Here is a 15026-nt window from a genome sequence, read left to right as displayed (position 1 = left end):
GTGCATCTCTTTTGTGCTGAATTGCTAATGATAGGGTATTTTATGAGTTCTGAGTCATGCTGAATTAAGTAAAATACAAATGTACTTGTTTACTGTATTTCATTAGTAAATCTGACCACATTAGGTATTTGTTATACACATTTTAATCTAGTTTAACTTAAATCACAATTTAGTATAAACTCTATATGTTGTTTCAATTTCCAAAGTAGCACTTTTTGAAGGTTTATTGCATAAGAGTGAATTGAAACAATACATTTGTTACAGCAAAAAACTAACAAAACATCTTTGAAATGAGTAGATAAAAGAAATCTGAAAATTGAAGTCACATACACAAAATAATACTGAAATTTATTTTAAGAACAAGGACCAAAACAGATTATTTTATTTGACTCTCACTGTCTTTAGTACCTGGGTAGGTGAGCAGGTCTTCCTACTAAAAATCACCTGATGACTAAATATCTGCATATTTTTTATTTTTAATAAATATTAATGGTAGTCATTGTATATAGTTATATATATTATTAGCAAATATAATGGCAGGTGTGCTAAGAATAGCACCCACATATAGCTAAGTGATAAGGAGTAAATGGAGCAAACAGAGCTCCATATATATGTGCTAACTTGACAAGGAGATGTTTCGATTCCAGCTGTGTCTTTGGAAATACAAACTGTTGACCTGTGGTGGTTTTATAGAGAGGGATGAAATCAATAGATTTTAGTTTTTTTTTTTTTTTATTCATATAGAAAAGCCATATGTATTAGCTGCATCTTCAAACTGCCTTCTTAGTTCTAGACTCATGGTGCTTGAACTTTGCCATTCCTAGGCCTCATAATTTTGATGAAATCAATAGATTTGAGTTTTTTCTCTGTTCTTAAAATACCTCTAACTTGTATAAAAGCACTAAGCCTTTTAGAATCTGTTTGCTTATTTGTAAAATAGAGGCAATTTTGATAAAGACCAAATGAGAAAAAAACAAACAAGTGGAAAGTCTCCCTGAAAACCTAAAGTTTATCACTAGCACATGTAATTTCTACAATTATTAAACAAACGTTATCATTATGCCTATCTTTGCTATTAAGCAATATTAATTAAAAGAAATTATTAAATAATAAAGTAGGTTTATATTATTGCTGACATAATTTATCATAAATTATCAAACAATAAAGAATCTAAGTTTATATTATTGCTGAATTGTTGTTGACATAATTTAATTTTCTCAAATGCTTCCATTGGTCCATTTGTTTGTCTCAATCTAGTCAAATTTATGAGGCCTAGGTGTAGCCAAGTTTAAGCACTATGAGTTTAGAACTAAAAAGGCAAAAGATGCAGCAAATGTATATGGCTTTTCTATGTGAATGCAAAAAAATCCATTTCTTTTGGGAAATCAGTTACAAACAGTTGTCCCTTCCGCCGAACTGACTGAATTTTCTTAGTGCAGTGCATTGAGCAGCTGGATGTGATTTTATTCCTTTGTGCAGTGTACTGAACAGTTGAATGTGTCTTTCATAGTACGTCACTAGTTCTCCATTTCACATTTAAATTGTCAGGTGAATATTTATTATCATAAATCAAACAATGTGAGAATTAAAATATTAGAGGCAATTTTTCAGTTTTTCTCTGGGGAAAAAGTTGTGCGGTAGGCTGTAAAGGCCCAAACTCTCATGCACCAAAAAAAAAAAAAAAAAGGAAAAAAACGAAAAAAAAAGTTAAATCTGTAATTGGGGAAAACAGTTCTTTTCTTTGAGTACATTAAAAATCTCTTGGTGCGGATTATTTTTTTGTGAAGTTAAATCAGTATTTTCTCCTGAAGACCACTGAGTATATAGGCCTTCTAATCTATGTCCAAAGAAGATCCTAAAAATGGCATTTTAAAGTCATCAGGTCAGATTCTTCCTAACCTTGCATTTAATACTACAATCTGTGGCATGAAGATGGATGAGAAAGAAAGGCAGCAGCATCTAACTGAGGAAAATGCTCATCTTATTTGTGATCCTCCATAATCAAGCCTCCTTTTTTCTTTTTTTGCCCTTGGATAACGTGAATCTGGTAGACGGTGGGAATAGAAGGAAACTGTGACTGATCCCACCGCCACCCTGACAGGGCTACAGTAATGAAGGTGATGGGAATCTACCCAGTAGTATGTCCAACTAATGTAGTACATGATTTAAAAAGTTGAAAACCTATTGTGATTGAAAAAACAAAGTGCAACTCACTAAAGAAATGGTTTTAAATGGCTTCTAAATTATATCAACATCCTCTCTTACTTAGGAGCTAAAATGAGAAATGAAATCTTAAAAGTTTCCTATAAGACATCTTTACGTGATTAATGTATAGGAGGTCTTACTCATGAGCCTTCTTCTCTATTATAAAACATTGGGAAAATACATGTTTTAAAGAGATCTAAAGTAATTAAAGATAGCATACCAAGGAAAAAAAGAGTACAATTCAGATGTTTCGGCAACCCTCTTATAGAGGCCTTGCCCAAAACTTGAAAACAGTTTTGCTGTCTGTAACATATTTCCATAGTTGCTTCATCCGATAAAAAAATTCCATCTATCTTACCTACCCAGGGCTATGACTCCATACTGCCATTTTATATGATGTGTTCTAGAGTACGCTCTGCCGAGGTAATGCTGATATTAATACTAATGCTAATAAATCCTTTATGCTTAGTCTATTATTTATGGGTGATTTTTTATGCCTGGTCTATTCTTTATTGAGATTCTTTATGCTTAATGTATTTCATACTGGAGATTCTTTATACATAGTCTATTTTTTATAGAAGATTTATACACATTAACATATAGTACATTAGGTGCCCTAAGAAATCATCTGAAAGAAGCTAGATTTTTTTTTAAAGATCTTCCAATGTATTTAAACATGGCACTTTCCTCTCCCTTGTAACACCTATTATGGGATAGGCCTTGCAGAAATCATTGTCCTGACCTCAGTACATCCCCAATCACTCCTCTCCCTCTTTCTACTGTAAGATGTGAAAAGATAAAAGTGAGCATCAAAAGGAAAGAAATGCAGCAAAAGTGAAAGTTCACAAACTTTCAAATTGTCTCTACCTCTTTCCACCCAAGCATTGCATATAGACTATTGGCTGTTTGAAAATGATGAGTCTGACAAGTAAGAAGAACTGTTTTCCTCCAAAGACAACTTGCTCAAGAACCAAGAATACCATTAGTCAAGTCACTAGTGCAGAGAGAGAAGCAACAAAATAGTACTTCCATGTTACTTACCTTAGGATACGGATACTGCTTTCCTTTGGGATACAATGCTCCAGTAAACCGAGGGATAACCATGCTGGGTACCAAGGAGTCATTTATCATCAGGAAGGCAAGTCTTTCTCCATCTGGAGACCACCAGTGGGCGATATGAGAATGCAGGAGTTCCTCTAGAATAAATGAGTGTTATTTGAGACCAACTGTAGAGATGTGGGCTCAGTGACCCACAAACATCTGTCCTTGAAATCTCCATTGTACATCTACATTTTCTAGACTGTGTATTGGATTTTATTAACTTCCCTGAGAATCCCCCAATTCTAAGTTACCCTTTTAATTCCAGGAAGAGCAGCTGTAGAGGAAGGAAACAATGAAGCAGTGAAGTCAGGATTGCATGGATTTTCAGCAATGTAGACAGAACAGATGAAAGCACTACTAGAGCAATCAGAATGAGAACAGTGATTGAAGGGTGAGATGTAGCCTTAAACCATATCCATATTCATATTCATGAATATGAAATATTCATTCATATTTGTATATAATCATATTTGCACTCTATCTTCATCAAACAAGTTGAGGGCCCACTAAATTCATCAACTATTTTAAGCTCTAAGGAAATTGAAAAAGAAATATACTAGATATCTTTCATGTAATTCAAGATCCATTATCTACTTTTTGATTCCTGCTTTCTGGTCCAGAAAGCTAACTTATATGAATGACATCAAAAGGGCCCCCATATCCTCTGGCTTCCCTTTGGCAGGAGATTAGAAAGAAGAGAATAAAGTCAGGTTATTTATTCTCTTGGCTCTATCCTACAATGTTACCTCAGGCTGGCTGTGAACTTTAAATGATGTCACTACTCCTGTCACTGCAGCCATGTCTACACAAATTTCTCCTGTGTCTGGTAATGGCTCATCTTCATGGTCATAGGAGTTGTAACAACTTGGCTACTAGCTTCGTTTACATCACTTCCCTTTGTGGTTTTCTTACCCCTTCACCTTAGCAAATGTTCTCTTTGTAAATAAAAAGATAATAAAATGTTCTCTTTGTAAATAAATTATCTTCAAATTATCTTGTTGAATGTGCCAACACTTGGGACTCCTACAGACACGGAAGTTAATACTAGCAGCAGACTCAGAAGAGACCCCGAAAATTAGATTTTGAGACTATGTTTGTCATCTCTCTATCTATACGTATAAGTGGAATTTATCACCTTCTCAGGTGGGAATTGAAGCATAGACAGTCCATAGAAAGAGATGGAATTATAAGTAATCAATCATCACTGGTGGTGGCATGATTGGAAAGCTAGAGGGAAAAGGCATTGGGAGAACAAGTGCTTGTGGCATTTACTTGCTACAACAATGGTGATTGTAAAGATTAGGAAACATATTTCTCAAGGTTCTTCTGACTCCCCAGAGATATTACACAGAAAAAAGAACTTGTAACCCTGATTGTGAAATTAGGAATGCCCATGCAGAACAAAAGGTCATGATGATATCTTTGGAAGAGTCCCTCTCTTCTGTAGTTTCAGGGAAACTATGACCACAGTCTAAGAGAACATAGGAATTGTTGTAGGTCTGCAATATATATTACAGATTCAACCCCATTTTTTCTTTTAATGTAAGACAAAGATATTCATAAAGATGGACTGGGACTCCAACACACAGGATAAGAGTGTTTGAACAAAAGTATACAGTATAGTTACAATTTCTAAACCAATCTTATAAATAACACGTTACGGCTGAATGCTGCTGTATGTGGTTAATTTTATGGCTGAAGATACTGCGCATCAAAATTGTGACAAGTCTTCTTGCTGACAGAAGCAACCTCTATCCAAGGGAACTAACCCTCCTCTGCACAGAGGCAGAGAATGGAAGACAAATTTCTGTAAAACTTACAAAGTGTGCAACACGGGGATGTTTCTAGAAATCTAGTAGTTTGGGATGCACTGGGATATCTTTTCCAAAGTGAGAGAAAAATAGTTGGGGTCATACTTATGCAAAAGTAAAGAGGAAGTGGATTCTTTGGAATTTGAAAACAACATAAGCCACATTGACATATATTCTCTGTTCTGTATCTCAGGCAAGCTGTAAAGCTGCTATTTCTGAGTGGAATCGGTATACCAGGGGGTCCTGCAACTGATCGAGGCCATATTGCAACCTTCTCTACATCCTGAACCTTGTGACTTCAGCAGATCCAATGGCAATGTCAGTGTCCATGGCAAACAGAGATGCTGTGTGGAGCCTTTGGCACTCTCTATATGACAATCATCAGACAGGCATTACAAGATTAAAAAAGAACACTGTCACTTGTATTAAAAATATTATCTATTTATTGAGTAGTTCTTTCCAGGGCTCCAGCAGATACATTTAGCCTCACCATGGGATACCCACTGAGCATGCATCCCAAACTGCCTATCATGAACTGACTGTTATCTGATCCACTGACCACAGAACTGAACATACACACAGCACCATTCCACTATAAAATAAATGAGAAATTGAGCCAGAAAACAAATGTGACTGCCCATTGTATTGCCTTCTCTGCTTCATCCCCTCTTCTCTTCTCACATCTGTGCCACAAGGCATGTTTTCTAACACAAGTTGTCAAGAGAAAAATTGATGCAGGCCTGGTTTATGGCAGGTCTGCATGATGTACAAAACAACAAGCTGGAATTGGGTAGGCTCCATACTACAATCTGACTCAGGAGTGGCACTGACTCAGGAGTGGCACTGAAAGACAATAATAAACAGAAATCTTCCCAGTTTGTAAGATTTTGAATTTAATATTTAGTTGTCCACATTTCATGGCAAAAGACTTAGTTCGAGGCATGGAACCATCCTGACTCATGAACAGTAACTAATACAAGTGTCCACCTGATCAGGGATATGGCAAAAGTAAAACTAGAAAACCAGTAACAAGGAGGTTTAGGAAAAAACAAATGAATCAACTTACTAGAAAGGGGAAAAATGTGAAAATGTGAAGATATTATTGTCCCACTTAACATCCACTGGAGCACATCCATAACAGAGGAGGCTGTCAGTCATCAGGTGGATGATATGACTGCCAAGTACATGTCCATCAGCCTCTGACTCCCATCATTACCTGCCAATGGTAGTGGCTATCTGAATCTTTGACATAGCATCACATCTCAGGAGAACAGCTGATGGCATGTGAATTTTTTGCCACAAAATATTTCCTTTTTTGAGATAATGTAATGTGGAAAGCATGTGAATTATATGAAAAACTTTCCATCAAGACAGTGTAGCATTTTGTCATCACAGAGATACACACATATTCATATTCTGGGTGTGGATTTGCTTTTGCTGCCTACTGTTCTGTTCAACAATGTTCTTTATATAGGCATTTATCCATTACCATAATAATCTATATATTACATTATCTCAAGAAAGGAAATACTTTTGGCAAAAAGGGTAATGGGCTCAGTGGTGGAATTTACTAATTTCATGTCCTCCCTGGATTGACAGAAGAATTAAATAGTCTGCTCTACCTCAGTTTTGGCACTATTTGTTTAGCAATAATCTTAAAGCCAGGATGTCATCCTTTATCATGCAGTATGTCTCACCTGCATAGCCATGAGGTACAGATTAGGCACTAAGGGGTAGAAGTAGTAGTGTTATCTTTTACTATCACACCAATAACCCACAGGACACAATTTGCTTCTCATTCTCAAAATACTGAAGTTGGTGAATTCAGAAGTCCATTGCCTAAAGGAGGAGTGTATACACTAGGAATATAATCATAATTCTATACCCCTGAAGTGGAAACTTGAATTTTCTTCCCACCATTGTGGGCTCATTATGTACACCCACCCCCCTCACACACAAAGACAAAACACAGTTTCTAAGCTGGGTCTGATGATAGACTTCATCTTCTAGAAATAAAAATGTGTTTGCTATGCAAAGGAGGGCAAGGAGAAATACATTTCAAACTCAGGAGAGTCACAAATACATTTTTGCCCAACAGTACTGGTTTATGGAAAACCAAAACTGTAACTACATAATTAAGAAAATGATGGGGCCAGGTGCAGTGACTCATGCCTGTAATACCAGCACTTTAAAAGGCCGAGGTGGGTGGATCATGTGAAGTCAGGAGTTTGAGACTAGTCTGGCCAACATAGCAAAACCCCATATCTAAACAAACAAACAAACCAATAAAAAAAAAATTAAAATTAGCCGGGCATGGTGGGCACCTGTCATCCCAGCTACTTAGGAGGCTGAGGCAGGAGAATCGCTTGAACCCAGGAGCCAGAGATTGCAGTTGGCTGAGACTGCGACACTATACTTCAGCCTGAGTGACACAAGGAAACTTCGTCAAAAAATAAAAAAACAAGAAAACAAGAAAAGAATGGAAAGGAATAAGATTTAGCAGGAATGAAGTTTTGGCCTAACTTGCCTCTTAACCTCTCTGGCATGCTGACCGAAAGTAAAAGTAAAAGGAATGATCAACTGTAATTACCAACTAAGACCACGCAATAAGCTTATTTTTTTTTAATTAATGGAGACATTTTTCCACAACCTTCTATGAAAAATACAAGTGGCATCCTCCCAAGCCTAAACCAGGAAGAAATCAAAACCCTGAATAGACCAATAACAAGGTCTGAAGTTGAGGCAGCAATTAAGAGCCTACCACCCCAAAAAATCCCAGGTCCAGATGGGTTCACAGTCAAATTCTACCAGACATACAAAGAGGAGCTGGTTCCATTCCTTCTGAAACTATTCCAAATAATCTAAAAAGAGGGAATCCTTCCCAAATCATTTTATGAAACCAACATCATCCTGATACCAAAACAGAGCAGAGACTCAAAAAGAAAAGAAAACCTCAGGCCAATATCCATGATGAACACAGATGCAATAAAATACTGTCAAGCCAATTGCAACAGCACATTAAAACACTTATCCACCATAATCAAGTAGGATTCATCCCAAAGATGCAAGGCTGGTTCAACATACACAAGTCTGTAAATGTAGTACACCACATAAACAGAACCAAAAACAAAATCCACATGATTATTTCATTTGATGCAGAGAAGGCCTCTGACAAAATTCAACAGCCCTTCATGCTTAAAAACTCTCAGTAAGCTAGGCATTGATGGAATGTATCTAAAAATAATAAAAGCTACTTATGACAAACCAACAGCCAATATCATACTGAATGGGCAAAAACTGGAAGCATTCCCTTTGAAATCTGGCACTAGACAAGGATTACCTCTCTTATCACTCCTATTCAATATAGTACTGGAAGTCCTAGCCAGAGCAATCAGGCAAGAAAAAAAAATACAGGGTATTCAAATAGGAAAGGAGGAAGTCAAATTGTCTCTATTTGCAGATGACATGATAGTATATCTAGAAGACCTCATCATCTCAGCCCAAAATCTCTTGAAACTGATAAGCAACTTCAGCAAAATCTCAGGATACAAAATCAATGTGCAGAAATCACAAGCATTCTTATACACCAATAACAGACTTAAAGAGAGACAAATCAAGAACGAACTGCCATTCACAATTGCTACAAAGAGAATAAAATACCTAGGAATACAACTAACAAAGAACATAAAGGACCTCTTCAAGGAAAACTACAAACCACTGCTCAACAAAATAAGAGAGGACACAAACAGATGGAAAAACATTCCATGTTCATGGTTAGGAAGAATCAATATCGTGAAAATGGCCATACTGCCCAAAGCAATTTACAAATTCAGCGCTATCCCCATCAAGCTACCAATGACTTTCTTCACAGAACTGGAAAAAAAACACCTTAAACTTCATATGGAACCAAAAGAGAATCCACATAGCCAAGTCAATTCTAAGCAAAAAGAACACAGTAGAAGGCATCACACTACTGGACTTCAAACTATACTACAAGGCTACAGTAATCAAAACAGCATGAAACTGGTACCAAAACAGAGATATAGACCAATGTAACAGAAAAGAGGCCTTGGAGGCAACACAACATATCTACAACCTTCCAATCTTTGACAAACCTGACAAAAACAAGCAATGGGGAAAGGATTCCCTGTTTAATAAATGGTGTTGGGAAAACTGGCTAGCCATGTGCAGAAAGCAGAAACAGGACCCCTTCCTGACACCTTACACTAAAATTAACTCCAGATGAATTAAAGACTTAAACATAAGACAAAATACCATAAAATCTCTAGAAGAAAATCTAGGCAAAACCATTCAGGAAATAGATGTAGGCAAGGACTTCATGACCAACACACCAAAATCATTGGCAGCAAAAGCCAAAATAGACAAATGGGACCTAATCAAACTCTACAATTTCTGCATGGCAAAAGAAACAGTAATTAGAGTGAATCAGCAAACAACAGAATGGGAAAAAATGTTTGCTGTCTACCCATCTGACAAAGGGCTGATACTCAAAATTTACAAAGAACTAAAACCGATTTACAAGAAAGAAACAAACGAGCCCATTCAAAAGTGGGCAAAGGATATGAACAGACACTTTACAAAAGAAGACATACATGAGGCCAATAAACATAAGAAAAAATGCTCGTCATCACTGGTCATTAGAGAAATGCAAATCAAAACTACATTGAGATACCATCTCACGCCAGTTAGAATGGTGATCATTGAAAAAGCTGGAAACAATAGATGCTGGAGAGGATGTGGAGAAATGGGAACACTTTTACACTGTTGGTGGGAGTGTAAATTAGTTCAACCATTGTGGAAGACAGTGGGGCGACTGCTCAAGGACCTAGAAATAGAAATTCCATTTGACCCAGCAATCCCATTACTGGTTGTATATCCAAAGGATTATAAATCGTTCTACTATAAAGACACATGCACATGAATGTTCATTGAGCACTGTTTACAATAGCAAAGACCTAGAACCAACCCAAATGTCCATTGATGATAGACTGGACAGGGAAAATGTGGCATATATACACCATGGAATATTATGCAGCCATCAAAAACAATCCATTCATGTCCTTTGTAGGGACACATGAACCTGGAAACCGTCATTCTCAGCAAACTGACACACGAACAGAAAATCAAACACTGCATGTTATCACTCATAGGTGGGTGTTGAACAATGGGAACACATGGACACAGGGAGGGGATCATCACACACTGGGGTCTGTTGAGGGGAAACAGGGGAGGGACAGTGGGGGGTGGGGAGTTGGGGAGAGATAGCATGGGGAGAAATGCCAGATATAGGTGAAGGGGAGGAAGGCAGCAAATCATGCTGCCATGTGTGTACCTATGCAACAATCTTGCATGTTCTTCACATGTACCCCAAAACCTAAAATGCAAGTAAAAAAAAAGAAAAATACAAGTGGTGGCTATATTTATACATTTCAGATACATAACAGGACTAACACCATCCTGCAAAGAAACAATAGCAGATGAGATTTTGTGTGCTTCTTTTCCTGGGAAACAAATTTTTAATTTGAATTATAAGAATATTCTATGTTCTCTGACTTTCTCTTGAGTATGAAAACTAGGAAACCCTGGCAAATCAAATGAAGGGAGGAAGTGAGTACATGGAATGTATTTTCTTATCTCCCATGCATCGAAATTATCTGAGTTTGCCTTTGTCCAACCAAAAGCCACTGCTTTTATTTCTGTAAAAAATTTACAGCACTCTCTTCTACTTTCAGGTGACTGCTATGTCCCCTTTACCCTTTGGGTGTTAATGGCTAAACCATTAGAAGCCATGGTTTGTAGCATTTACCTTAATCATCAGTGGCCCCTTCATAGATTAAACCTCCTTGAATTACTCCCTTTGAACATGCCACCTTTCTTCAGTTGTGATATTGACACTGATTTATACAACTCAATTAACTTACAATTTGATTAAGGAGACATGAGTTATACACATGACATATTGAGGAAAAAGTATACATATATGTGTGTGTGTATCTATGCATGCTAAGGGCCAATTGTGTGTAAACTGTATTTTTTTTTAAAAAAAGACAAGAGTCTCACTGTTTTGCCCAGGCTGGTATGCAGTGGCATGGTATCAGTTCAAACAATTTTCTGCCTCAGGCTCTTGAGTAGCTGGCACTATAGGTGTGTGCCACCATGCCCAGCTAATTTTTGTATTTTTATTAGACATGGGGTTTCACTATGTTGGTCAGGCTGGTCTCAAACTCCTGACCTCAGGTGATCTACTCACCTAGGCCTCCCAAAGTGCTGGGATTACAGACATAGGCCACAGTGCCTGGCCCCTGTAAACTCTAAGTTCTATGAGATTTCAAGGTACACAGATATCCCATTGGCTAAAGTCAATAATCCAGATTTAGTACTTCCCAAGAGTAAGCCTGACACAAATTTGAGCACACTGTTCAAAAGAAAAGAGGTATCACCTACTCTCATTTATTTTAGCGTGACATATGATAAATGTTCTTCCCCGGAAAAGTACCCAATAATACATATAGAGAGTTTGCGACTTTCTTCAGATGGAAAAGTAAAGCTACGTTGAATGGGAATGAAGTAAATAAAAGAATGTTTAATATGTATTGGCTTAACAGTCATCCTGGATAAGGCACAAGCTTCTTTAATTGCAACTAATTTACTCATGGATTGAAACTTCCTATGTTAATTATATTATATTATTTACAAAGAATTTATTTTTACAAATGGCATTTTGTTCCAATTCAGTGTAGGTTTGACTCCTCATCGTTTTTATTACTCTGATTTAGAAAATCTCACTGCAGAGCAGATGGAGTTTTCAGCATATGTGGTTTTATATCACAGACACTTAAAAACATAGTCACAACACAAAGCACTTCCACAATACTGAGATACAACCACTGTGTTTAGATTAATGTGCTATTCTAAAAAGCAAGCTGAGTTTTTCTATTTTTAGTTTATCAGTTTAGACCAGTAGGATTTCCTGAGGATGCTGCTTGTAGCTCTGCAGGCCTGTGGTTGATTTTTAAAAAAATTTTCTGCATTTCACTGTCAAATTCCTTGTAAGGATAGTCTGTATTCACAACCTTCTTACTCCCCATTTATGTGTCCATTCACTGCAGTCTTGGATTTGTCCCCATGTATTAAGTGATTTACTCCTGTCCAGGTCATCACTGATCTATGAGCAAATCCAACAAAAACTGTGGAATCCTTCCCTTGTTTGACCTCTGGAGACTCAGCACTATTGATAACCCTGCCTTCCTGTGACTCCAATACTGCAGCCCCACAGATGGCACTCAGTCAAGCGCTCAATAAATATTTGCTGAATCAATGATGAAATGAATGCAAGTTGCCAACTTCATGTGACCAAAAGAAAGCAAATATTAATGTGAAAATAGGCATTTTGCCCTGTTTTATTTCAACAACAAAGTGTAACAATCAGAAGCTGCTGATAAGAATATTGCTTATCTTGTGAGTTTTTTCTCACTTCTTCATTCTTGTCATTCTTGAAGACCAATACAAGGACCATGTCTTCTATGAAGCACCTGACATTCCTCCATCCCATCAGACTTAGTTCTACTTACAATTCCAATTAGTATGTGAAATAAATCCTATTTATGTTCATATTTACTATACTTCAAATGGTCCCTAATATAATAATTGTTTATGAAGGCCGGGCGTGGTGGCTCACGCCTATAATCCCAGCACTTTGGGAGGCCGAGGTGGGTGGATCATGAGGTCAAGAGATCGAGACCATCCTGGTCAACATGGTGAAACCCCGTCTCTACTACAAATACAAAAAAAAAAAAAAAAAAAAAAAATAGCTGGGCATGGTGGCGCATGCGTGTAATCCCAGCTACTCAGGAGGCTGAGGCAGGAGAATTGCCTGAACCCAGGAGGCGGAGTTTGCGGTGAGCCGAGATAGCGCCATTGCACTCCAGCCTGGGTTATGAGAGCAAAACTCCTCTCAAAAAAAAAAATAATAATAATTGTTTATGGTTTATCACTGCATTAAGTTGGAAATACCCAAGACATGGAAACCCGTATTTCTCATTGTATTGCTCTTAGACAATGCCTGACAGATATATTTGCTCCATAGCTGTTGAATTGAATTTTAAGGAATAATCTCTTAAATATACAAGGTTCTAAAATATATTTATAAATTATTTAAGGATGTTAGTTCCATTATTCTATATGCTTAAATAATTGAAAGTGAGTAAATTTTTCACATTTAATAGTTTAAATGCTATATGGAAATTTTCAAAACTGTGAAGTTGTTAACTGTAAACTTTCTTTTCAGTAAAATTGTAAATGCTTTTAAAATAAAACTTTGATCTGAACATCTTATTTAATTATGTTGCTGTGTTAAATACAGCAATTTATATGAATAACATTAGATGTGTTTTGTGTGAATTTAAAATAATCTTCTGTTATTGTAAACAGTGTCACAATAAACATGTGTCTTTGTAATAGAATGATTTATAATCCTTTGGGTATATATCCAGTAATGGGATTGCTGGGTCAAATGGTACTTCTATTTCTAGAACCTTGAGGAATCGCCATAGTGTCTTTCACAATGGTTGAACTAATTGATACTCCCATCAATAGTATAAAAGTGTTCCTATTTCTCCACACCCTCTCCAGCATCTGTGGTTTCCTGATTTTTTAATGATCACCATTCTAACTGGCGTGAGATGGTATCTCAATGTGGTTTTGATTTGCATTTCTCTAATGACTGGTGATGATGAGCATTTTTTCACGTTTGTTGGCTGCACATTCTGCACATGTACCCCAGAACTTAAAATATAATTTAAAAAATCTTCTGTTTTGAGCATTTTCTTATTTTTCTGAGTTCACTGTTTGAAATGCATCGTATTTGACATTATTTTACTTTCTTTAGGATCTAAGTAATATTGGATATAGAGACAAAGATTCTTAAAACTGACACTTCTAAGGACTCTATTTAGTGACTAGTTGAGAGCAGCAGCTACTCTTACAGATTAGCCTGGTAGTAAAAGATTAAGACATGCCCTGAAAGCCTACTGTGAAAACATTTTATTGTCTTTTATGTGACTCTTTCTCTCATATTTTTTTCTATGACATTTACAAAAGGTAAATTTCAATTTTAAAAAAGTGAATGCTCTCTTCCCTCTGTCCATGTGTTCTCATTTTCAACAACCACCTATGAGTGATGCCATGTGGTGTTTGATTTTCTGTTCTTGTGTCAGTTTGCTGAGAATGATGGTTTCCAGATGTTGTCTCTATGAAGGATAACAATGAGAACACATGGACACAGGGAGGGGAGCATCACACACTGGGGTCTGTTGTGGCAGGGGTAAGGGAGGGAGAGCAGGGGGTTGCGGAGGTCGGGGAGGGATAACATGGGGAGAAATGCCAGATGTAGGTGATGGGGGATGGAAGTAGCAAACCACATGCCATGTGTGTACCTATGCAACAATCCTGCATGATCTGCACATGTACCCCAGAACCTAAAGTACAATAAAAAAATAAAACTTAAAATTAAAAAAGTGGAAATGTTATATTTTACTTTCTCTGTCTCCCACACATGCTAATTTAGATTGTAACTGACTCCTGTAAAGTAATAAAAAGGAAACCTCCACACCAGAGTAACACATACGTGGAGCTGAAATTACATGCATTCCCTTAGCAGTATTACTGTGTTTCAGTGAGTTCATTAAAGGCGAAAAAAAGGTCTGGAGTCTGGGAGCTCCTGGCACATTCCACAAGCACAGCGATAGTGGGAGGGAAAGGTGCACGTAGGACTCTTGAAGCAGATGTTGGGAATAGCAGGCAAAATAGTAAGGGAAAATCAATAACATTTGAATAGCTTACAATCCCTCTGCCAAACTTTAACACTGATGTCATGGGTAGGGTTCCTTC

At 37.0% G+C, this 15026-nt stretch overlaps 1 protein-coding gene across 5 annotated transcripts in view; it reads right to left on the bottom strand.

Annotated features, from left to right (window-relative positions):
- Nucleotides 1-15026, bottom strand: part of DPP10 (dipeptidyl peptidase like 10) — a 1417953-nt gene that overhangs the window by 86984 nt on the left and 1315943 nt on the right. For all 5 annotated transcript variants that reach the window (XM_078327944.1, XM_035306582.3, XM_035306580.3 and 2 more), the window contains one exon: nucleotides 3247-3401. In XM_078327944.1, coding sequence (XP_078184070.1) covers nucleotides 3247-3401 — 155 coding nt within the window. The remainder of the gene's footprint in view (nucleotides 1-3246; nucleotides 3402-15026) is intronic.

The sequence above is a fragment of the Callithrix jacchus genome, chromosome 6 (genome assembly GCF_049354715.1).
Source record: "Callithrix jacchus isolate 240 chromosome 6, calJac240_pri, whole genome shotgun sequence".
NCBI classification, from domain to species: Eukaryota; Metazoa; Chordata; class Mammalia; order Primates; family Cebidae; genus Callithrix; species Callithrix jacchus.
The sequence above is the reverse complement of the archived record's forward strand: the minus strand, read 5'-3'. Positions and strand labels throughout refer to the sequence as shown.